The sequence below is a fragment of the Nanorana parkeri genome, unplaced genomic scaffold, assembly GCF_000935625.1.
Source record: "Nanorana parkeri isolate BGI_ZX_2015 unplaced genomic scaffold, ASM93562v1 scaffold1287, whole genome shotgun sequence".
Lineage (NCBI taxonomy): Eukaryota > Metazoa > Chordata > Amphibia > Anura > Dicroglossidae > Nanorana > Nanorana parkeri.
In genome coordinates, this window is record NW_017307555.1 from 321,174 (window position 1) to 345,594 (window position 24,421).

Genomic DNA, 24,421 nt, shown 5'->3' on the forward strand with positions numbered 1-24,421 from the left:
CACTTCTCCCCCAAAGAAATGAGCCTGGCTCCTACCAAAGAAGACATTACTTACATCTCTAGTAGGAGGAATTCCAAATTCAATTGTCTTCAAACAACACTAATTTTGGCAGTCTTTAGCATTTGACATTTCCAGTTGTGGCGAATGCCTGCTTTCCCTGCTACACTTATGGTTTTTCCTGCCTACCCCTATGTCACTATTGAGTCCTGTAGTGACATGGGGATCAGCTGGAAGAACCATTAAGCTGAACTGGAGAACCAAAGCCTGTACTGCTTGAAGTTCAGACTCGCCATCTGCTGATTAGGTAAGTGAATTTTATTGCAGGAGCAATGCTTTGATATTTTTAGCCACATTAAAGTGGTATTAAAGTATTATTTATTTTTACATATATCTACTGCTAGCAAGCTGTATATGCAAAAACATTTAAAACAATAAAAAAGTTACCAAATAGGTAAAAACTTACCTGTGTCTCTGCCGTTCGCTCCTGGCTGTAGAATCCAGCTTCTCGAGTGAGGATGTGTGCGGATGCATGCGCAGTGGAGATCACTGGTGGGGAGATCACCGGCAGGGAGAGGAGGAGAGACACAGTGTAAGTCAGGACAGACTCCATGGGACAGGAAGAAAGAGAAGTCTGTGCTGGATCAGAGATCGGCAACAGCGCTGGAGGGACTGCTGAAAAGAACTGGAAGTAGGAAAATGTTCACACCAACAGGCATCACTTAAGGTAAGTCCTTAAAGCAGGATGGGGGGGGGGAGACTTCAATGTCACTTTAAGATACCCTACGGTGCCTAAAGGTATGCTAAAGTAGCCTAATGTGGAACTATCACATTTCATTTTGAAACACCTTAAGATTCATTGACTCATTCTCTTGCGAGGCAAAGTAAAAGGGTCATTTAACTCCCTCCCTTTTCCATCATATATACTCACACTTTTGTTCCTCTGCTGCTGTATTGTCCAACCAGGACCAAATTGAAATACCTGGCTTTTCCAGGGAAGAGTGAGCATGTGACTCACACCCACTCTCCAAGTCACTCCTTTACTTGTTCTCATCGCTTGAAGTACTATTGCAGCCTCCAAAATCTTTTAGCATATCTCCCATATGGAACTAGTCTGTAAATATAGCCTTATACTTTAAATTGTCTGTCCTATGGCAGATCATATAGCCTTTTATACATGGCTCTCCCTATGCCTGCTATGTTTTTTAGTAAATTACTGTTTTTGAATTCTTTATGTCTCAGGCTGCCAGCCTAAATGTTGAGAAGCTAGAATGTGTGTTCCTGTACATAGACACTTCTCTCCCTCATGTACACTCTGTATGCTGTAAATGCTGTATTCTGATATAATGTCCTTCTAAGCAAGTAAAACTTAATTCAGCATTTCTGAAGATCTCAGTGCTTCATCTAAACACATAACCAACAGGTTATGAGCCCAGACACTAAACATAATACTGCAAGTCAACAAGACCTGCATCTAAACTACCGAAAGATGGCTAGTAGTTCAGATATGAAGTTTGCAATTGCAAAGCTCAACAATAGCAACTACCAGCTATGTAAGTTCAAGCTTTAAATGCTGCTAAGCAAAGACAACTTGTGGCAAGTACTGAGTACAGACAGACCCACTAATGTACCCATAATGGAATGGGACAAGAAAAACAGGCAAGCGAAAGCAATTATACATCTGCTAGTGGAGATGACCAGCTCATCCACATAAGAAAAGAAAATAGAGCTAAAGGTATGTGGACTACATTACAGAAACTGCATGAGTGTTCAAACCTAAACAGTAAAGGTCAGGAAATCAGTGAACATGTGAATGCCATGCTGGAAATCGTATAACAGCTATGTGCAATTGGAGAGAAAATTAAAGATAACCATGTGGTGGCATTACTGTTATGCAGCCTTTTATTACAATGCTCTTATTAACTCTCTAGAAACCAGACCCAAACAAGAACTAACACCTGAATACACCAAAGGTAAATTAATCAATGAATATGACAGAAGGAAAGAAAATCTGCACAATGAAGAAAACGAGAATGCCCTTAAAGGTGCATGAGAGTTCAAAGCAAAACAAACAAAGCAGCGTATTTTCGCTGTAAAAAGCATGGTCACATGAAAAAGAACTGTTCTGACACTGTAAGGTTACAAGTTTGTAGTATATTTGAATATTTGCTTTCATTGTTTGATTTGTTGTATCTGATGTTATGATATTTCAAAGACGAAAATACTTAGGGAGCCGGCTGGTAACCTGTCTGTATACAAATATGCATGAAATATTTCGTCTTACACCAGTTGCATTATATATTGTATTTTGTAAAACGCAATAAAAAGTTACATGCTTAAAAAAAAAGAAAAAGAACTGTTCCATCTGGAAAGCCAAGCAGCGAAAGCTAGAGGTATCTACAAGAGAAGGAGCTAGCCACAAAGGCAATAGCAGGCACATCATGGTGAGCTACCTTTAAAGTGACTAAACAGAATACCACACGGATGGTGGTACTAACGAACAACGCAGATGGTGGTCAACTCAGGCACAACAAGTCACATGACTAGTGATGAGACCTTCCTCACAGAAATTGATTTCAGCGCAAAGGACAAAGTCTTCAAAGCAAACGGGAAAAGTATTACTGTGGAAGGTAAGGATTCTTGAACTGCATCACACCGTCAGGGGACAAGAAGTGTATGCTCGTGAAAAATGTACTCTATGTCCCAGACCTAGAAGGAAGCCTTCTATCAGTGAAAACCCTTGCTAATAATGGTCTCACAGTTCAATTCTGAGGTATAAATATACAATCCGAAATAATAAGCAAATTCTCGCAAAAGGAAAAACGCCTATACAGACCCATCACCACAGACACACAAGTCAAGACAGCCACTCATATTCTACACAACAAATGTATTCACCTAAGGCACAGACAACTAGGGCACTGAAACTCAGAAGCCATAAAAGACATTATAAATAGAGGCTTATCAGAAGATATAACCATACTGCCCTGCCAAATGCTCATGACATGCAAATGTTGTATGGAAGGAAAGGCCACATGTACCCCACTTTCACAAGCTACTCAAAGAAAGAGCACCAGACCTTGGAGCTCATACACAGTGACGTGTGCGGACCAATGAAAACTCCCACAGCAGACGGAAACCAATATCTATTGACTTTCACTGATCATTATTCCAGGTACACCACACCTTATCTGATGATGCACAAGAATAAAACATCACAACTTCAACAGAAACCAGGATTAATACACACTGACTACTGAGGGTAATACATCAGTAAGTGGAATCATATCTGAAGAAGCAAAGTATAGTACACCAGACCACCACACCATACACTCCTGAACAAACTGGTGAACCAGAACAGAAAAATCACACTCTTATAGAAATGGCCAGATGCATGCTGTCAGATGCCAACCTACTAGGGATGCACCGATACCAGTATTTCGGTATTGAGTAGGAGTACTGATATTTATTTTTTCGGTACTCGCCGATACCAAATATCGAGTACCGGAAGTCCCATTTAGGAAGCCAGGCGGCGTGTAATGACTCGCCACCTGGCTTCCTGATTATCCGGTAAGCTAGCATGTAAAGACTCGCCACCCGGCTTCCCGGTTAGCAGGGAAGCCGTCACCATGCTTCTCATCACTAGGTGACGAGAAAGTAATTACACGTTGCCTCGGCTTCCTGATACCGGAAGTTTCAGGCTAGGCATCGGAGCATTTGGGCGAGTATGAGTACTCGCCCAAGTGAATGTACGAGTACTCGCTCGAGTACTCGCCCAAATACTCGGCATCGGCACTGATACCGATACTAGTAATTGGTATCGGTGCATCCTTACAACCTACCTAAGAAGTCCTGGGGAGAAGCAGTTATGACTGCAAAGGTACAGACTACCATCAAAAGCCATTGAAAGCACCCCATTTGAAATGTGGCATGGATCGAAGCCTAGGGCACATTAGAGTTTTTGGCTGTAAAGCTTATGCCTGTATTCCAAAGGAGAAGCGATCCGAATTGGAGAACACAGCCATAGAAGGTATTCTAGTGGGCTATAGTGAATAAAATAAGGAATATAGAATCCTCCGCCCAAAGACTGACCAAGTGACAATAAGCTGCAGCTTTTATTTAGATGAGAACCCATCACCAGAAACAATGATGCCGGCAAGTTGTGAAGTGAATTTGCGAAGGGAACTTGCAAAGAAAGCTGAGCAAAGTGAAGCTACACAAGAATCGTAACAATAAGTTGAACTCACAATGGATATGTCAAGTTCCATGTGAACTTCTGCTGAACAACCTGAAATTAGAACATTCACTTGGGCAACAAAGGGAATACCACCCAGCAAGCTGTCATATACTGCTAAGACACATAGAATACTCGAACCAACATTGTTGGAAAACATTGAAAAATTAAAAAAACGCAAAGCCAATCAATAAGGAAAGGCAGGAGAAGAAATAAAATCTCTCCAAGAAAATAAAACCAGGCACACGTAAGGAAGCTAATATCGACATGCAATATTGCTCATCAGAAGAAATGACTGTGGATGCACTCACCAAGCCATTGCCAAAGGATCATCACAGTTTTCTTCAAGAGAAGCTAAACGTCATATAGCAACACATATGCTGTTGAGAAGGGGTGTTGGAAATTACCACTGACTGTAATTGTCTTTTGAGCAGTTGATAGCACTGTAGTGCAATGCTAGTCTATGTTAGTTTTCTATATGCATACTTATCTATAATATATACAGGACGTTCTTTCTGTTTTTTGTAAATGCTGTATTCTGATATAATGTCCTTCTACGTAAGTAAAATTTAATTCAACATTCCTCAAGATCTCAAAAACAACCCCCTAGAAGCCATGATAGAATGCAAGCTTTCAGAGCTTTGCTGTATGTAAGCAGAGCATATTATTACTGCTGTTACTAATTTCACAATCTCTTAATATTAAAAGAATATTCTGATTTTTAATTACATACAGTTTTAATATTTTTCATCAGGCATGTTTTGCTGAAGACTGGAAAAATGTAAATGTATTAGTCTGTCTCCCAAATATACACAAAGGGCAGATGGCCAGAAAATTGGATACAAGATCAGACTCTGACTTATTTATCAAGGGAATTACAATGTTCTTTCATCTTTCAGCATCTGCTCCTGCATGGATGGAAACCCATCTGCACCATTTTGCACACATTTGCAATACTGTATACAGAATGTATCGCTGCACTTGTGGGTCATTCTTTTTTTACTTCAGATAAAATTTCATATTAAGCCTAAACAGAGGCAAATTAAAGTAACCCTTTTATCAAACCTGATTAAGTCAAACTGAGAATATGAAGAACATACTGGAGGCAGAGGTTATGTTCAGAGAAAGAGCTATGTCAGATTAGGCCTGGAGATATTGGTAGACAAAGTTAAAGTGACAAACTCAGAAGTTATACCTTAAAAAGGAATTCAAGTACCTTAACTAGTAACAAAATTGTACCTTGTTTGTGCTTTACTCGGCTATAGATCTTCAAATCAACTCTGGATTCATGCTGACGCTGTCCTTTCTTCTGGAGAGTGGCTATTGTAGTTCCCATGGTCCCTGTGTGTGTTGTAAAATAGTCACCGCTTCAAGCTCATCCCATGATGGACTACAGTCTCGATATAAATTTGCAAATTAAACGTGAGATTGAAGTCCATCACAGGAAGGAGCTTGGAGCGGTTGCTATTTTACAACAGACACAGAAACCAGAAGGATGGACAGTGTACGCACCAATTCAGAGATGATTTGAGGATCTACAGCCGAGTGATACACATATAAGCTACATTTCTGTTAATAGCTAAGGTATTTCAAAGCATTTTTAAGATTTAACTCCTGTTTAGTGTTACTTTAAAAGCACATATCAGTGTTTCTTGTAAATGTCAAACTTGGCCCCACCATTTCTACCAACCAAGTCTCTTTAAAGTAGTATTGAACACTTAGCTTTTTTTTCAGCTAAATGCATTCCAGGCAATCAATAAAACATGGCACAGTACTGTTTTAGGTCTATGTGTGTGCCAATACACAACATACCCTGCTGTTCACAGCCGTAGGTCCACAGCGGTGGTTCTCGGAACTTACTGGTAGTGGAGCGCACGCCCTAAGTGCTTCACATGCACAGTGCATTAGGGACTGCAGAGGCTCCATTTTCTTGTAATCTCTCACAGGGAGTAGGGAGGAAAGGGGAGTGGCTTCTTACCAGGGCTGTCTCATTCTATGGATGCAAGAAGACTTGTCCATGGCATCATCTGGGAGCACGCACAAACGGGTGGCTCCATGGGAGCATAGAAGGGAAAGGAGCCACCCAAAGTGCGGACATCAGGATCAGCGTCCAGGGAGAAGCTTTTGGTGGATGGAAAAGGAGGGGAGATACAAGAAGGAGCAGCAAAAACTGTAAGTTATTTCAATAACCCCTGAAATAACTTATAACAATGAAAGCTTTAATATCACTTTACTGTGATGAGCAGCTTAATGACCTATAGGTCAGCTTTAAAAGTGCTTCATTTTTTGTTGAGACTTCCACAAACAGTAAGGCATAATAAAAAAGTGAAAATGTAATGTCCTATACGAAGGTGGCTATAACGAGGGCATTGTTGGTGGTTCGGCGTAGTATAGCCTTTAGGTGGATTTCAGCAGCGCCTCCCTCCGTGGAGGAGTGGAAGAAAGAATTAGATAAAGTGGTTGGATTTGAGGGAATCATGTTTAAACATAAAGGCAATATGGGTAAATATGGTAAGATGTGGGATAAGTGTAGAAAAGTAGTTTGGTTATAACATCTTTTTTATTTGTTACTGGTATTTTGTGGAGAAATGTAATATAGGCAATATGGTACGCTGAGAAATTGTTTATTGGTGTTATTGTTTTTTGTTTTTTTGTTGTTTTTGTTTGGTTTTGTATTGTTGTTTTAACTATGTATTTATGGATGTAAAATGTTTTATTATGTATTGTATTATTAAAATAAAAAAAAGTCTTAACTGTAAAAAAAAAGAAAATGTATTGTTAGGGCACTTCTTAATGCAGTGAAAAGCTCCTTTTAGATATAATCGGTCAGGAAATGTTGCCACCAATCATCCACCAATGCCGATTCACTATGTGCTTGGTGACCAGTTTCCTTAATCTCCCCTTAGCTCTGTATCATGCTCTGCAGGCTACTTCTCCCTGCATCCTTGGAAGCTGAGGATCAGGACACTGGGTAATGACTATTAGACATGCCTGGGAAGGGTCTTTAAGCTGCCTGCATCTCTGAATCTACCTGGTTCTAACTGGTTACCTAGACTTGTAGTAACCTCAGCTGATCCGTAACCGTAGTGTGAACTGCTCAGGTTTATGTCTGGTTGATTTGAACAGGTATTGCAGGTTTCTAGGGGTATACATTCACAAAAACACTTCAAGCTGATGGTACATTTGTCTTACTAATACCATGGAGCACGTTTCTATTGTAGCACCCTGTAAGCAGGAGTCCTTAGTAGGTTTGGCATTGTCAGATTGGTCAGTCTGGTGCTAATTTGTAGTCTGTGCTCATCTGGTTTCTCCTGGTCAGTCTGTCATCATTTGCGTCTACCTGCTGCTGGGTGTGCCCTGGCCATGGTGTAGGGCAGCCAATGGGAGATTGTTGTGGATATGTATGTCTCCTTGACCATTCGCTTGGAGGTTGATGGCCAGTGGTGCATGCTTGGAGAAGAGATAAATACTTGGGGTGGACCATGTAAGCTCTCTTCCTCCCCCAGGTCCTATCTATGGACTGTCTGATTTGGCTAGGCCTAAAGCCTGGGAACTAGCCATGTGCTTGCACTGAGGCCTGAGTCTGGGGGCCCAGTGGTTACTACTGATACCAAGGATGAAGATGACCAATGACTTCTGATTCAAGTACTGCTCGGCCAGGTGCTCTACAAACAGATTGCCATGTCTGGCTTAAAGGTCCTAGTCTGTGATGGCAGAAGTTACTCTGTCCTATTGCTTAAAGAAGTCTACACTAGGCTGGATGATCCTGACCCTCAACCTCTCTTCCTGAAGTTCATCAATAAAGTTCTTCAGCACCATACCTACAGTCTGGATTTCACTTTTATCGGTCACCATGGAGGGTGGTAGTCAGAACCTGAATCACCTAGACATGGCTATAATGGATGACCCAGATTTTCTCTGCAGCTTTTTAGGGCGTGTGCTACACTATCACCTTCTCTCCTGATCCTGTCTCCATAAATTGTCTCCTTGTGTTATGTTACAACATAGGAAATGTACTGTGCAGTAGGCATTGGTGTCCATTAAGGTGTACTACTCCTTGGATATCCTCCAGTGAGTTTGTAAAGTTGCTTGATAGACGCAGATAAAATCTGAAGTGCTGGATATTTAGCATGTTTTTATATGGTTTTTATATAGATATTTAGCATGCATGAGATTATTATTAGGAAGTTATATTGCATAGCTTAACACTTATGTTGTTAGTAACAGATAGGGGTGTTATATTTCTCTTTGGCTCCCCTGTTATACAGTAGCTCCTATGTGTTAATTAGGTTAGGTTGTTAAAGATAAGCAGACTTGTGCAATATCTTGCAGAAAAAAACCAGCGCATTTTATTACTGAGCATCAGATCAAGAACTTAAGTAAAGTGAAGTATGCTATTTTTTTTTGTTATACATGATTTGCATCATTCTGTAATTATGTCTTACAGTTGTGTCACAGCAGCAGTAAAGAAGGTTTACCATGAGCATTGCTTCATTGGAGCTGCTAGCCAGGCTCTTTTGTTGTTTTATTGGGTTGTATTATGTGCACCACAGCACAAAGGTGAAGATAATAAGGACTGTAAAAATGTCATTGTTGGATATATGTAGCACTGCAGATCACATTGAAAGTCCAATAATGCTGACACCTACATATTGAGATAGATAGATAGATAGATAGATAGATAGATAGATAGATAGATAGATAGATAGATAGATAGATAGATAGGTAGATAGGTAGATAGATAGATAGATAGATAGATAGATAGATAGATAGATAGATAGATAGATAGATAGATAGATAGAGTTGACTGAATAACGGATTAGAGCATGTTCACTTTGCAAAGTCAGTTTTCACTTTGCTAAGTGAAAAATGACTTTGCAATTCAATCAATACCTAATCATGTACAAGGATAATTCAAAAAAACAGCTTTTTTTGCTTGTACATGATTGGGCGATTGACAGCAGCATGGTTTACCCTCATTTACTAAACTATGTGAAAATTCTCTTTATGAACAAGTACATTTTCTCTTAGCTTAAAGTAGAATTAAACACTTTTTTTTTTGCATATATCTATTGCTAGCAATGAGTAGAACAGTTCTTCTAGGGCCATTATCCACAGTTAACTCTAAATGTATGACCTGTTAAGGCTTTTCAAGCATCAACTATGTCACTTCTTCACAGGCGCAATTTTGAGGCTTGACGTGTTAGTATCAATTTAGTTAATGCAACCTCATCTTTTTATATTTTACTTAAAAATGAGGTATTATATTATGTCTTTGTGCCATAAAATGTATGTGATTGCATTTTTTACTGAAAATTTGGATTTGATGAACATGTTGCGCTTATATTATGTGACATAAAAAAATTGTAATTGCCATCAAGTTATTCTCCAGGGTCTCTTCTTTTGAAAAAAATATTTCATTTTGGAGGCTTTAAGCAATTTTCAGGCCTAAAATGTGCATATTAACATGTGTGGCAGCGAAATGGTTACAGCTCTACATGGTGTTACAGTCCGATTTTTACATTCAGCCTTATCGACATGTACTCTGACAGCTTATTTTGGCTGTGGAATTATTTAATTATTTGTAATTAGCTTGGCTTATATTAAGCAGCAACAATGCAATATGATTCATTTCAGTTTGAAAATAGTGTTTTTCGCATACTTTTAGCTGATTCAAAACTGTCCTGCCATTGGCCAATTAGCCCATTTTTTTGTCAAACTTTCATTAAGAGACCACAGTGATACAGCAGTGTAAAATTGGTAGGTGGCAGGGCATTTTTAATGGGGGAGAGTGGGCAAAGGCAAGGTATTCACTACAAGAATTAAGATACCGCAAGTGATACAGCAGTATAAAACTGACCAGCAGTAGGACAGTTTTAGGGTATGTTCACGCCACCGGCTGCACTCAACCGCACGGCTGCTGGTGTGCATGTCATTGGACAGTGCCAATGCCCTCAATCAAGCTGCAGTGCACTGTTTCTTTTTTTGTTAGAACTTTATTAAAATGTCACAAGTGTAAGTTTTATGGGCTCACTACGGTGCGATGCAGTTGTGCCATTTCTCTCTACGGTGAGCTTAAAAAAAGTACTGCCTGGGCGTGGCCAAGCTATGGTGGCATGAATGCGCATGTGGAAGTAACCAAACCAACATCCCTTTACCATTTATACTGACACTGTACTCACCCTCATTGTTGCCGTGCCAAAGGGAAATAAATCTGCAGCCGTGCAGTACCCATGGTAGTAAAATCAAATCGTTATTGCGCTGTAAACACTATAGAAAAATCTGATGGCTACCAATGTTAGCTGTGACGTCAGCTCATCAGAATCCAGTGCGCATGCGTAGTAAGCCCCTTTCATTAACACAGCTGATCGCGCATCACCAGTAGTGACGACACTGATCTCATCTAAAGAGAACCTGTGAACTCCAAACGCTATCACATAGGAGCTTCTTAGCTCCTGTGTGATAGTAAATAAGTTAGGTTAAAAAAAAGTACACATTGTTTTACAAAATTTAAACCACCCCTGTTGCCCCTAGCATCTGCATGTGAATAAACATGTTTAGGGCATGTATGTAAAAAATTATTGCATCACATGTGTTAGGTGTCGTTGAAAACATTGGAGTGAGAGAGTTAAATCATTGCTGCAACCTGGCCATTGATTCAGTGCATCAGTGCATCTACTAGAGACTCTATGGGGTTGATTTACTAACCTTATAAACACACCACGAACGTGTATACACCTCTGCAGTGTGTTCCCTCCCAGCATGATCTATGGGTGGAATCTAAACACCTTTGTAATGTGTACACACCCAGCAGGTGTGTTGTGCAAAGCCCTGAATGAATTCCAAGGTGATGTTGCGTAAATTAGCTCTATGTTGTGTTGCTTGCGTTGATGAATACAGGAATGTAAATGCATGAGCTAACCATTTTTGTCTAAACTGTGAAGCAGCATTAAATATGCATCATGTGCATGATTTTTCCATATATGGCATTAGTGGAAATATGCTTTTAGAGACTTTTTGGTTGATAAATACGTTTTGCTGTGTGAAAATCACACACACCTGGTGTGTGTGTGTGTGTTTAGGTTAGTAAATCACCCCCTTTGACTCGTACGATTCTTTGACTCTGTGTACTTTAGAGTTCTTTTTTTCTCAGTTCTGAGTAGTTGCAGGGAGGGGCTGGCAGGAGCTGAGCTCTCACTTTAGGATCATATTACAAGTCCTGCTCTCCTATTCATATAACACTCAGCTGTTTTAAACTAATCAGTTCAGTCAGAGGAATTGACTCATCCAGTTCACTGAAAATAATTGATTCAAAAGAACAATTAGTTCATAAACTGGATATCACTTATTTCACTCCTTTTTGCGCTTTGAACCCCTGTGGCCAGGCCACTTTCCCTGCCTCCAATGGCTGTGAACCAGAGCCTCTCTCTCCTGGAGGACAGCGATCGGAAATCTCTTGCAGCTGACGAGGGTTCTCGAGGCTCTATGTCTCCTTTCCTTCATAGTCCTGCATCGCCGGATCTCCCACCTGCGGCCTCTAGATACTTGTTACTCACCGCTGATCTCTCAGCTTTACTGGCTGCCCTTCCCACGAAGGCTGACCTGGACTCTCACACTGCCCATATCACTGCTCTCTACAAACAGGAGTTGGGCAGCATCACCGCATCCATTGCTGACTGCGGTCGAGACTTAATATTCAGAAGTAACCACTCATCTGGACCGTGTGAAATCTACATGTGCGCTCGCAGATCAGCATCTCTTGCAGCTGCACATGCACCTGGATGACCTAGAAAACCACAGCCGCAGGAACAACTTAAAGCTGCAGGGGATCCCAGAAGCTACCTCACAACCACTATGATAGCGATCCTTAACTCTCTTCTCGAAGATTCGCCATCCTGGAGCTAGCTATCATTGGGGCTTTCTCTTTTGACTCAAGTCCGTAAAGGTGGGCTGTCTTTTGTTCTTCAGATGCCATCCCAACTTCAAGATAATTTTCAATTTTTGGGGGATCCCCCATGCTCTGTCCCAGACTGGACAGCTTTTGACATTTCGCCTTCATTTGCTTTCTTGCCTGCGAGAGAGCGTCAAAACCGTGCCAGGGGACACATGTCCCTCGCCTCCTGACACTCCGGATTGCAGGGAAACGTAAGACATGTGACTCATAGCTGTCTCCCTTATTTTCCCTGGACCTTATGTGCCATTCGCTCCTTCCATCTCTGACCACTGTACTTGCATTTCAGCCCTGTTCCCTGGTGCTGTCCATCTCACTACTTTGTTGTCCTGGAGAGAACCTTTCCTGTGCCCCTTCCTTGCTGAGAATTTTGAGGCTTATTAATGTACTGTATTTTTTTCCACTCGCCCCTTCAGCCTGATGTCTGTCTGAAACACCTGGGTCCCTGGCTAGACCGGAGCTGTGCGTCTGTTTGTTGTACCATCATATTGCTTTTTTGTAGTTGTTGGCAATGCCCTTTCATCTCTACCTGTGATTGTTTCTATATATATATTTACCTTTATGGTCTTAATTTGCATTACAGTCGTGTTATGAATTGCTATGATTCAGAGACCTGTCCCTTGCTTGCCTACTTACTGTAAGATGACATCGTCCCATTGATGTGGGAGCCACTCTGTTACCCGATTTGTTAACTCCTCTTTGGTCATTTGGCCTAGTTCTCCTTGTCGTGATGGCGATGGCATATATATGTTTATATTCCATCTAAATGATAGTAGTGCCTCTCTCTTCTATCTATCCCACGTATTTTACCTCACTCCCCCCTCCTCTCCTTATATTATAGTTTGTCACACGCCTTTTTTCTACTCCCTCCTGCTGGTACCTTCATGATCTTTAGTTTGGTGTTCTCCTTCAGATGATAAATGACTATACTCTACGCCCTTTTTTGTGTAGCTTCGTTGTTCTGTCTCACCCTGTTACTCAGGGGGTGCCACCAATAATGACTAGTGGCTAGTTATAGCCAGTTGTGTTATCTTAATTACTTGTTCTCTTCTTTTGCTTTTCTCTTATTGTCTTCCTTTTTTCTACCTCCTAATATTCTTTTGTCTTTTTTCTTCTTTTCTCTTTCTTGCTTTTTCTTCTTTTCTTATATATCCCATCCGGGGGCGTTCGGTTGCTGGCACACCCATTGCCCCAGTCCCCTATCTGTTCTGCCACTGGTTCTTAGGGAGCTCTGGAGACTAGGCCCAGATTGGCTTTTTACAAGAAACTACATTTCAAACTGATTCCCATCCAAAACTATGTGACTTTTGCTTCCCTGCACCTTATCATAGCACTAACCCTGTGGGTAAATCAAAGGGGGTGAGCATCCTGATCTCCAGGCTCTATATTGGCACTTATTAGCAAAATTAGCAAATAGTAATGGCCGCTACCTCTTCCTCCGAGGAGTCTTAAACAATATGCCGGTTACTCTTGCCAACTTTTACTAATCAGAATCAAGTCACATTCCTGGACTTTGCTCTCAACACACTTAGGTCCTTTGTGGAAGGCCTTCTAATTGTAGGTGGAGATTTCACTGTGGCTCTGGATCCGTTGTTGGATGTATCAGCTGGATCCGTTGTTGGATGTATCAGCCTCTCATAAGTCATTTTCTCTTCTCCGTAGATTTAAGCAGCTTCTCTATGGAGACAAGCTGATTGATGCCTGGAGGTCCATTTATCCTGATACGAAAACCTACATTTATTATTCCTCTGACCATTCTTATTCTTCCCGCATTAGTTATCTCCTTGTTCCACAATCGGACCTTCCTATAGTTAAATATGTTTATATGTTTATATTGGGTCACATGTAATGTGACCCAAAAAGCCTGGTATTTGGAACTGTACACCTCTATGGTACAAGAGGGACCTCTCTGGGAAGAACTACAGGAAACCATTGCCAGCACCTTCTCAGAAAATTCAACTCCTGACAGAGGCGTAACCAGAACCTTCAGGGCCCCGGTGCAAGAAACCATGAAGCACCCCCAACCGCCATGGCACCGCATGGTTAACAGGAAGGCTGCTGAGGTCCCCAGCAAGCGTGGGGCCTCAGGCAGTCGCTTGTTTAAAATTTTAGTGCTGGTGTTCTGTCGAGAACGCTGACCCAGTATCTGCGCTTACGTACAGATGGGATTAACAAGGAAACCGGCATTTATTTACAAATTATTCGTTTGTAATGATTAATTGCGACAGTTAATAATATACCATCCATGTCAGTGAATGGCGGATGAAACAGTCACAATTAACAATTTAAACGAAATACTTTGTAAATAAATCCCTGTTTCCTCAATAACACTGGTCTGTGCGCAAACGCAGATGCTGAGGTCAGCAAATTCGACTACGTCATTGTTCTCGACAGAACACCGTTATCTGCGTTTAGTATCGGGGCATTTTCACGAGTATGAGTATTTGTGAAAATGCCCAGTATTGGCAGTGGTGTATCCCTACTTAAAAATATAATGCATTGCTGGGACTTGTAGTCCTACATAGTTGGAGCTATTCTGCATTGCTGTATAATCATCATACAGCAATGCAGAATACCACCAGCTATGCGGGACTACAAGTCCCAGCAATACATTATAATAAAAGTCAGCTACGCAGAATACCACCAGCACCCCCCACTATAATGCATTGCTGGGACTTCTAGTCGTACATAGTTGGAGCATTGCTGTATAAACATTATACAGCAATGCAGAATACCACCAGATATGCGGGACTACAAGTCCCAGCAATACATTATAATAAAAATCAGCATGACACACACACACTTCCCCGCCCCCCCCCCTTCTCTTCCAGACTTACCTTCCCTCTCCTGCAGGGCCCTCTTCCTCGTCTCTGCGGCCATGGGGCGGGGCTAAGAGTAGTGGGTCCTCACACAGCAGAATGTGCTGCCCGGCGGTGCCTGCAGCACATTCTGCGGGACCAGTGACAGCCTCTCCATACCTGCCGCACAGCCGCCCGTACATGCTGCGAGTGGCTGTGCGCAGGGAAGGAGCGGCACTATTTTGGGGGGCCCTCTTCTTCCTCTCTGGGCCCCCCACAAGTGCTGGAACGCCAGGGCCCGGTCGCATTTGGGACTGCTGCGACCCTGGTAGTTCCGCCAGTGACTCTTGATGTATCACCCCTGATTTTCTGGGAGATTCATAAATATACTATGCGGGATGCATTTATCTCTCAGGGTGCTGCTCTGGAGAAACAATTTTTGCAATCTATTTCTGATCTCATGGACTGTATTCCTTAGCCCAATGCTTTGCTACTGAACTTAAGGTGCTCAGGAATAGGTTGTCCTCTCTGTTGCTGTGTAAAGTGAAATCAGCCCTGACTAAGACTCTGAGAGCATTTTATGAGTTTGACAGTAAGCCTGGGAAGAAGCTGGCCCAATCCTTACGGAACCTTACCTTACGATCTTCCATTCATCATGTTTGTGATGAAAATAGAACCCAGCTTTTTCAATCCAAAGCCATTGCACAGCGTTTCCATGATTTTTATCACCATCTTTATAATATCTCTTGTACCTCTTCTGATACACCGTCTGATTTACTTTCAAGAATCAGGACCTATCTTTCGGAGGCTGGCCTTCCCCAGTTGCCCTCTTTATCTTCAGACCTTCTTGAGGCTCCTCTTAATGAAGCAAAGTTTCTTGCGGCTGTGAAATAATTGAAGCCTTTGGAAAGCCCCCCGCCCAGATGGTTACTCTGGGGAGTATTATAAATCCTTTGGTCTGACTCTGGCCCCACTCTTTACAGCCGCTTTTTATCTCCCTCCCATTGCTTCCCTCCTGAAACCCTGTGGGCCCACATCTCAGTATTGCCTAAAGAGGGCAAAGATACAAAAGGCTTTTGATAGGGTCAGTTGGCTCTTTTTGAAATTGACCCTAGAACACATTGGCCTTGGCCCCCATATGCATACCTGGATAAATTATCTCTATTCTACCCCCTCAGCGGCTGCTAGGGCGAATTATGCAATTTCAGATCCTTTCTTGCTCAATAACAGTAGAGTTGTCCCCTCTCTCCCTGCTTTTCATTCTGACCCTAGAGCCCCTACCTCACCAGGTTAGACAGAACCCTAACATCGCCGGTCTTACGACTTCCTCCGGCCAAGACAAAATTGCTGCCTACGTGGATGATCTTCTCTTTATTGTCACTGACCCTAAAATCACCCCAAACTTGACTGACATCTTCTCAGCGAACATTCCACCGCTTCTGCATGCCATCAAAGCTGATTTTCTTTGGTGGTCCAGAGATTTACACCTAGTTCAGAAGGGCTGCTATTATTAACATGAACATACTGCTGAGGTTGCTCTATCTCTTTCAGGCTCTACTAGTGCAAATCCCCTCTAAATTTCTAGGGATCAAATTTATTTGGGCAGGCAAGAAGCCTCAATTGGATTTTCATCTCCTTTATTATCTGAAGCTGCATGGGTGCTTGAGCCTTCCCAACCAGGCCAATTATCTCTCAAGGCCGTCCACTTTACCCCCATTTTAGACTGGTGCAGACATGATGACTCCAAGCTTTGGATCTCCCTGGAGCAAGAAGCTTCACAGTCACACCCTGCAGACCTGCCTTGGCTATCAGACTCTAGAAGTAGACCGTTTGGAGCCCATCCATTATTAGGCCTTACCTTGAAGTTGGCTTGCTCCTCCTCCCTTTTGATGGTAGTGGCAGGGAAAGCTACCAAGATGTCCCCAATTTTTGGTAACCGCCCCAGATTGGAGGATAAGCTCAAGGACAAAGGAAAATTCAGACTAGGAGACTTTTGTCTCCTTCTGACCTTCCCTCCTTACTGGACTTTTCATCCTTACTCCGCCCCCCCTTCCTAGATGGAAGCTTTTTACAATTGCCCCATTTTTAACACTTAGTACACAGGAAAATTAATAATTCCTCTCCCCTTACTCCATCAAGCAATCAGTACAGAAAGAGGATTGTTTAGACATGCCCTGTCCTATATTTAGTCTTCTTTCGGCCCCTCCTGCTCATGACATTCCTCTTTTCCTCCATAAGTGGGAGGCGGACCTTCAGATTACATTTTCCGATGGCCAAAGTGCTGACATCTTGTATTTCTCCCACAGATCCTCTATCTCTAACAGAGTCTTGGAGCCTGGTTATAGAAGCCTCACACGCTGGTATAGAACCCCTACTTTGTTACATAGAATTTTGCACCTTTATGTTGGTGCTGTCATAGTCAGGAGGGCTCCCTTCTACATATATTTCCATATTATACATAATATAAATATGGTAATGTCCCAAAATATGTACCTTTTGTGAACAAGTCTGACATCATATCTCCAATTTAATAAGGATAGACCTGGGCGCCAACCCAGTGACCTATCCCTGCATCTTTCTCTGCTCTCTTGGCCACTAGACAAGTGCTAAGTGTTGATTTCACCTCGTAAATGTGGCTAGGATTTGTATTCCCCTCTTGTGGAGATAGGAGACTTCCCCCTTCTTTATCATTATGGTTCTATAAAATTGTAGAAATTAATACAATGGAGGATCGTACTGCCTTTCTGTATCATAGAGCAGAGAAATATTGCAAGATATGGTTCTAATGGAACGACTTTGCTTTTTCTGATGACTATACCTCCTTTTTTTGCATTCCGTATACAGGACCTGGGGTTGTGCAATAATTGTTCATCCCCTGACTTTTCCTTGTAGGTTCTGACTTTCTCTTGATTCCCTCTCTCTGCCTCCTCTTTCTTTTTTCTTCCTTTGTGGTTTTTCTCTCTTCCCTCCTTTTTGCTTTCTTTCTCTGTTTTTGTTTATTTTCTGTTACTTATTGCTTATTAATAACTTTGTTAAGTTTATACATGTTTACCATTTCTTTTTAAGTTGATGATAGCTGGTGTATCAAGACCAGAATAGTCTTTGATTCTACAAACTAAGTTACTGCTGTTGTTTAGCCGATACGTGACCTATCCTGGTGATCTCTTTTGTATATTGATCTGTTTTAGCACGGCACCGTTTTTTATTGTTTACTGTATATGCAACTTTGTCTCTTTAAATAAAGAATTTACACACAAAAAATACTGCATACCGTAATTTTTTTAAGCGCATGACATCAGAATGTGGTGGTGTGAACAGAGCTCATTCATGTCAAGGCAAATTGCCTTGTCTTGCATTTTGGCTGCGTTGGAAAAAACAGCCAGTGCAGCCCGAACAAAGATAGTGTGAACCTGCCCTAATCATGGATAGACCTAACTGGTGTATGACTAACTTTTATTTTTAGTATGGGGATAGGGGAGCGTGGTGAATGTGAGCAATAAAATATAAGTTTAAGTGCACACTGTTTTTTTTTTCTCTTTCAAATGATGCAGTGGTGTGCTGGGACCAAAAAGCAGCTCAAAGCCACCCACTAAAACAAAAACTAATTTTTTATTGAAAAGCCTTTCAGCAAAAAAAGTTTTCTATGGAAGGGACAGCAGTTAAAAGTGACCACTTCCCTAATGACAAAAAAAAGCCCCTCATAATAGGAACAGAGGCAGCAAAGACAGTGATTGCCCAAAGAGCCTAATCTGCCTATGCAGTTTTGTCAGTTCTCCCTATCTTTTTTCCTACACTAGGTTCAATACAGTGTCTCTTTTAATTGCTCTGTGCCTCCCCTTTATAAAGAGGGTGTTGTTTTATCTGAATTCCCCTCTATTGGCTGTTCAAAACATTACCATGGTAAATTCAAACATAAACCCACCAGAACCATTATTTTTTCTCTGTGATCTAATAGCAGCAGCAAATCCAAACCTCATCCCCAGTAAATATCTATGTTGATGCGCTGCAGACTTCATTTATAAATAAAGGTTACAATCAGTAGTTTTCATTTATTAATAAAGAGCAGGATTTGGCTGTCACAGCCCAGACGTTCAGGCTACACTGCAAGAGCTGCTCTATTACTGTAATTAGTGGAGCTCTGCTGTCACTTTGACAAATGGTCCACTGCACTCTATGTATCAGGAGTGTACAGTGCTCTCCCAGTGTAAATAGCAGGACTGAGCTGTCATTTTAAGTGCAGAGGATGGTCAGGGTGAGGCACAGCCAGAAGAAGTTCCCGCCCTAGTTGTGCCCTCCCCACCACAGCACCTGAGGCTTCTCCTACCTCTACATTAGCTTAACCCTGCCCTGGAGTCTTCCAATAGTCTTTAATTTTATTTTTATTTATTAGAGCCGCTATGAGGTCATACAAGGAGGACCCCACACCCAGGTAACAAGTGAGTGCTCTTTAATAGGCTAAATGCCACCATTAATGGCTGTAGCGCACAGAATTCTAAATCCCCTCGCTTTCACCCAGCACCTCTGTCACTGTACCCTCTTTCATCTAGCACCAATGCCACTTCACTCCCCTCCATCATGTACCTCTATTGCGGCATCCCCCTTCACCAAGCATCTCTGTCACTTTAACCACCTTCACACAGCACCTCTGTAACTGTATCTGCTTCACTAGGCACCTCTGTCCTTACACAGTAGGTATGATAGTCATGTGTCCCCAAAATTTGGCCATATGGTGTAAATACTCATGGTATGCCCCTGTAGGGTAAATATTGGTACCAAGATGTAATCTTGTAGAGCCACAATAGGCCCTGTAGTGCCAAGGCAGGTACTGATGATACCAATTCCTGTAAGGCCATGATAGGTACTAATGATATAATTATATAGGGCCAACATAGATACTGATGATTTAATCCCGTCAAGCCAAGAGAAGTACTGATGATACAATCCTGTAGGGCCACAATATGTTCTAGCCAGTCTTTTAGGTAAGAAAAGTAAGAGTATACATAACAGTTAAAAACACATTGGACATTACCCTTTTTATTCATAGGTCTGGTAAATAACTGCTGCATTCATGATAAATGATGTTATTGCATAATACATTTGGCTCTTCTACATACCGTAATATAGATTGCTAATAAAACCTCTGCAGCATCACATTATGACCTGCATTTTATGGCTGTATATTAATTTACTGAAGAGAAGGTTGAATGTTTTTGCCTGTGTGAATGGGGGGAGAAAAGCATATCTGCGCTGAACAAGTCAACTGAATTCAAGAGATTTACATATACATACATGCATACATACAGATATATATATATCTATATATATATATATAGATATATATATAACTGTATATACTGTATATCGACAGGATTACTTAAAAAAATAATTTCTTGGCCTCTTTTTTACTCTTTTTTTTTTTTTTAATTCCTTTCAGATTATTGCATATCAGCCTTATGGAAAATCTGTTGACTGGTGGTCCTATGGAGTCTTGCTGTATGAAATGCTTGCAGGACAGGTAAGTCTTCTTTTTCGGATCTTGTTTATAGGGTCAAAATACATATTTGCCCTGATTTAATCAAGCAGTTAAGTGGTGCATATTGCTTGCTAAAATATCATATGATACCATTAGGTAAGAGGTCTTTTTAGCATGCCTTTAAATTGAACTCCAGGCAGATATAAAAGGCACAAATTAGTGGAGCTCAAATTATGATTGCACTATTTTTTTTGTAATACAAACAATGTACATACCTAAGTTTGTTTTGAATAAGGCTCTCGGAGTCTACTGACCACTGGAGCTACTGATGTCACTTCCGGCCAGTCCGAGATCAGAACACCGGCAGCGCTGCTGGGACCCCAGCCTCTTCCAAAGCCACTGGATTGTCACTGCTGGGGCTCGGCGCTGCTTGGGCTCGGGCGCCTCCATTCCCTCGCCTGTCACCTGTACGGCCGTCAGCTTATACCCATGTAAGGGTCCCGGGCCCCCCACATGAGTATCGGCCATACCCCCCTGATGGCGGGCCTGCCTGTATGCCTTGTTAGAAATTCAGTGTCCTTGTTATCTCCTGAAATCTCAAACGGTTTTGACAGCTTTCTCAGCTATCTTATTTGAATTACAAAACCCCTCCCCTTGTAATGGATATGAGGACAGGGGCCATTGTTTGTAGTCCAAATCAGGAGAGCAGCCTAGGGTGACAACGCTACTTCTAAATAGACTCAGTACAGTGAGTGAAGGTGCCACCCTAGAACAGGAATGATCACTGATCACTGATCAATGGGTGAACATAAAGGAAAGGAAGTCTAAAAAGTAAACTAACGCAGCCACCACCAAAGGACTGGTAAACTGCAATATATTACATTTGTTTTTGGATTTAGATACCCATTAAGCACTATTTAGCACTCCTCAAGTTAACTTGTAACTTGGTAAATCAGGGCAATTATGTCATATTACATTTTAGGCTTTTAGACAGCAGAATAAGGTCCAATTCTCTGTAGAACAGGCATGTGACATTCCAATAAAACAGACATTCAAATTGAGTGAAATTAATCTTCCAAGGACCTTATGATATCTTCTGAGGGCACGTCTACTTAATTTTGTAAAAAGATCATTGCACTTTAGTAATTAATTTTACTGTAATAATTGCAATGTATATTTTATCCCAGAGAAATGGACACCAAATGTTTCTTGAAGAATTAGGCTGCAGAATGGCATAAAGAAATCTATATTTTATCAAATAAAGAACAGCAAGGGCCTTATTCAGTTGAAATTTTAAACCGCTTAGGGCAGCAAAGAAGTAAGAGGGCCACACACAGACCAGTATGCCCTACCTGCTGTAAAGGGTTTAATGACAATTGAAGGAGCTATAGTCTTTATAGCAGTGTTTGTAGTCCCTCACTATTGAGGTCAAAGTTAAAAATTTTCCAGTTTAAAATCTAAACCCAAAATCAAAAATGTATTAGTTTCTTTTTTTTAGGCTTTTTTTTTTTATTTTCACCTGATAATGGATATGTATCTGTGTATTGCAGTGTGCTATAATGTAAGTGTGTTACACCACACTGTAGATTGTGCATTCATGTGCAATTAACATTGCATTTCAACTGACCACAATGTACACCATCAAATGCATTGCCGTGAATTGCATTACTATGAATTATAATGCAGGTCATAATATATGCTATAAACGGTGGTATGGTGTGAATGAGCTTTTTCTCTCATTTGCTGAAAATATTAACAACTTTGATACTTTTATCCATTTGCAAAATGTCAGTGTTATCCATGTCATATAAATTACTGCACCTTTCCAGATTATGACTTCAGGAATTAGAAATTAAGAAAGAACTTCAAATTCTTAAAATGTTTGGATGTATTCATTTATCGGTAATATATGCTTTGTATAAAGATTTTAAACTGTGTTAAGTTTGTGTTCTGTATGTTTTTGAAATATGTTTACAAAACAGTCTTCCTTTTCCCAATACCACAATAGCCTCCATTTGATGGCGAAGATGAAGATGAGCTTTTCCAGTCCATTATGGAGCAGACCGTATCTTATCCCAAATCTATGTCCAGAGAGGCTGTCTCCATATGCAAAGGGGTAACAAAGCTAATACTGTCTTAAACGTTATATAAATATATGCTGTTGGGCAGTGGAGGTAGCTCTCAAAGATGCATGTGGCCCTCCATTAGTGGACAGGCCCTAGGACGTACGGTCAAGGGAGGCAGAGCCTCACCTAGAATGATGGAGGAAAAAGCTGTCAGCTTACCGGAAGAAGAGATACCGCCTGTCACTGCCAGGAACCTCCAATAACTCTGCATTGTGCACATCACTGGACATACGTAATACAGCTGCCACTCTTTACCAACCAACTTCTGAGTGAGCACGGACAGGAAGAGATCTATAAAGGGGCTGATATGAAATATTTATCTCTCTCTCTGGGTGCTTGCTGCTTAAGGATGTAGGCCCACAACACTGTCTGGCTTTCATATAGGCATGGGTGGTGCTAGGGAAATGCTGGAGAAGGTAATCCCAAGCTCTGTAGTCTTGGCCAAAGAACGCAAATGCTGAATTGCTGAGAGAGAAGGTCAACAAGTGACTCACTATGCCACAATCCTCACTCATTTTCTTCTGCTTTAAACATGCACACAGTTATGAGGGGTTTGTTTGTAATACTCCATTTCATTCTGGTCAGATCTAATAAACCTAGTGAAAAGAAGGGCAGTAGGAAAAATATAGATCTGCTTTTAAAGTTGAAAATTACCCCTGAAGTGTTCATCCTGAAAAGGGGAAGGTTTTAGTAGGATTCCTAAAATGAAAGCACCACTATAATGAGAAAATTGTATTCTAGTAAGTGTATGCAGTTAATGGCTGTAAAAGTAGTATTTAGTACAGAATTTCCTTTATTTCACATTCCTTTTTTCTTATGTTTTCTGCACTTAAATGCAGGCCAAGCTGTCCAGCAAAAGGGATGATTACAGAGTTAGGACCAACCATATAAGACTGCTAAGGGTGCTTACAACAGTCAGCTTTTTCATAATCTGTAATCCATTTAGTAAAAAAAAAACGTTGTAAAAAATGTTAGCTGAAGATAGACTTTGTTTGTTACTTAGCCCGTTAAAACCTACATATTTACCTAAGACTATTCTGTGAACAGGTTGACAACATTGCTGTGATTTCCCTGCAGGACGAACAGTATAACTGGCTTGTCTAATATCCTTTCTTCTCCAGCTGCTTACGAAACATCCACTGAAACGCCTTGGTTCAGGCTGTGATGGGGAACGTGATATACGCGACCATGCCTTTTTCCGCTGGATAGACTGGGAGCGTTTAGAACGTCTGGAAATCCAACCACCCTTCAAACCACGTCCTGTGAGTGTTCCTGTTTGTGGCTTATTAATTTAGTTTAGTCCTATGTTTTATTATTGTTAAAGGAGAACTATGAGATGAGTGATTTCCACTTACCTCATAGTTCTAGCCGACCTATGACAATGAGGCTGTCACAGGTCGGCCCCACACGATTTGTCCACCGGAGCACGTTGGCCCGATGTCTTTATCGATACTTCCTATGCCGTCACTCTTCTAAGTATAGAATGTTCATTCATTCATGCAAAGAAAAAGGTCCTTCATAGTGCAGTAATTTCCAGGAGTTTATTCAAAAATAAAATAGCAATTACAATAAAAACACGTCCGGCCGGTTTAACAACAATCAAGTTTGGTATGGTAGAATTATTGTATTGTATTTGATATTTTATTTTCTAAATAAACTCCTGGAAATTACTGCACTATGAAGGACCTTTTTCTTTGCATGAATGAATGAACATTCTATACTTAGAAGAGTGACGGCATAGGAAGTATCGATAAAGACATCGGGCCAACGTGCTCCGGTGGACAAATCGTGTGGGGCTGTCTGTTACAGCCAAAAACCCTTTGGTGAGTACGCAATTTAAAG

At 41.2% G+C, this 24,421-nt stretch overlaps 1 protein-coding gene across 3 annotated transcripts in view; it reads left to right on the forward strand.

The window, feature by feature from the left end:
* The window catches only part of PRKCG (protein kinase C gamma), a 338,573-nt gene that overhangs the window by 310,431 nt on the left and 3,721 nt on the right, over positions 1–24,421 (forward strand). For all 3 annotated transcript variants that reach the window (XM_018569099.1, XM_018569100.1, XM_018569101.1), the window contains 3 exons: positions 20,415–20,495; positions 22,462–22,569; positions 23,701–23,841. In XM_018569099.1, coding sequence (XP_018424601.1) covers positions 20,415–20,495; positions 22,462–22,569; positions 23,701–23,841 — 330 coding nt within the window. The remainder of the gene's footprint in view (positions 1–20,414; positions 20,496–22,461; positions 22,570–23,700; positions 23,842–24,421) is intronic.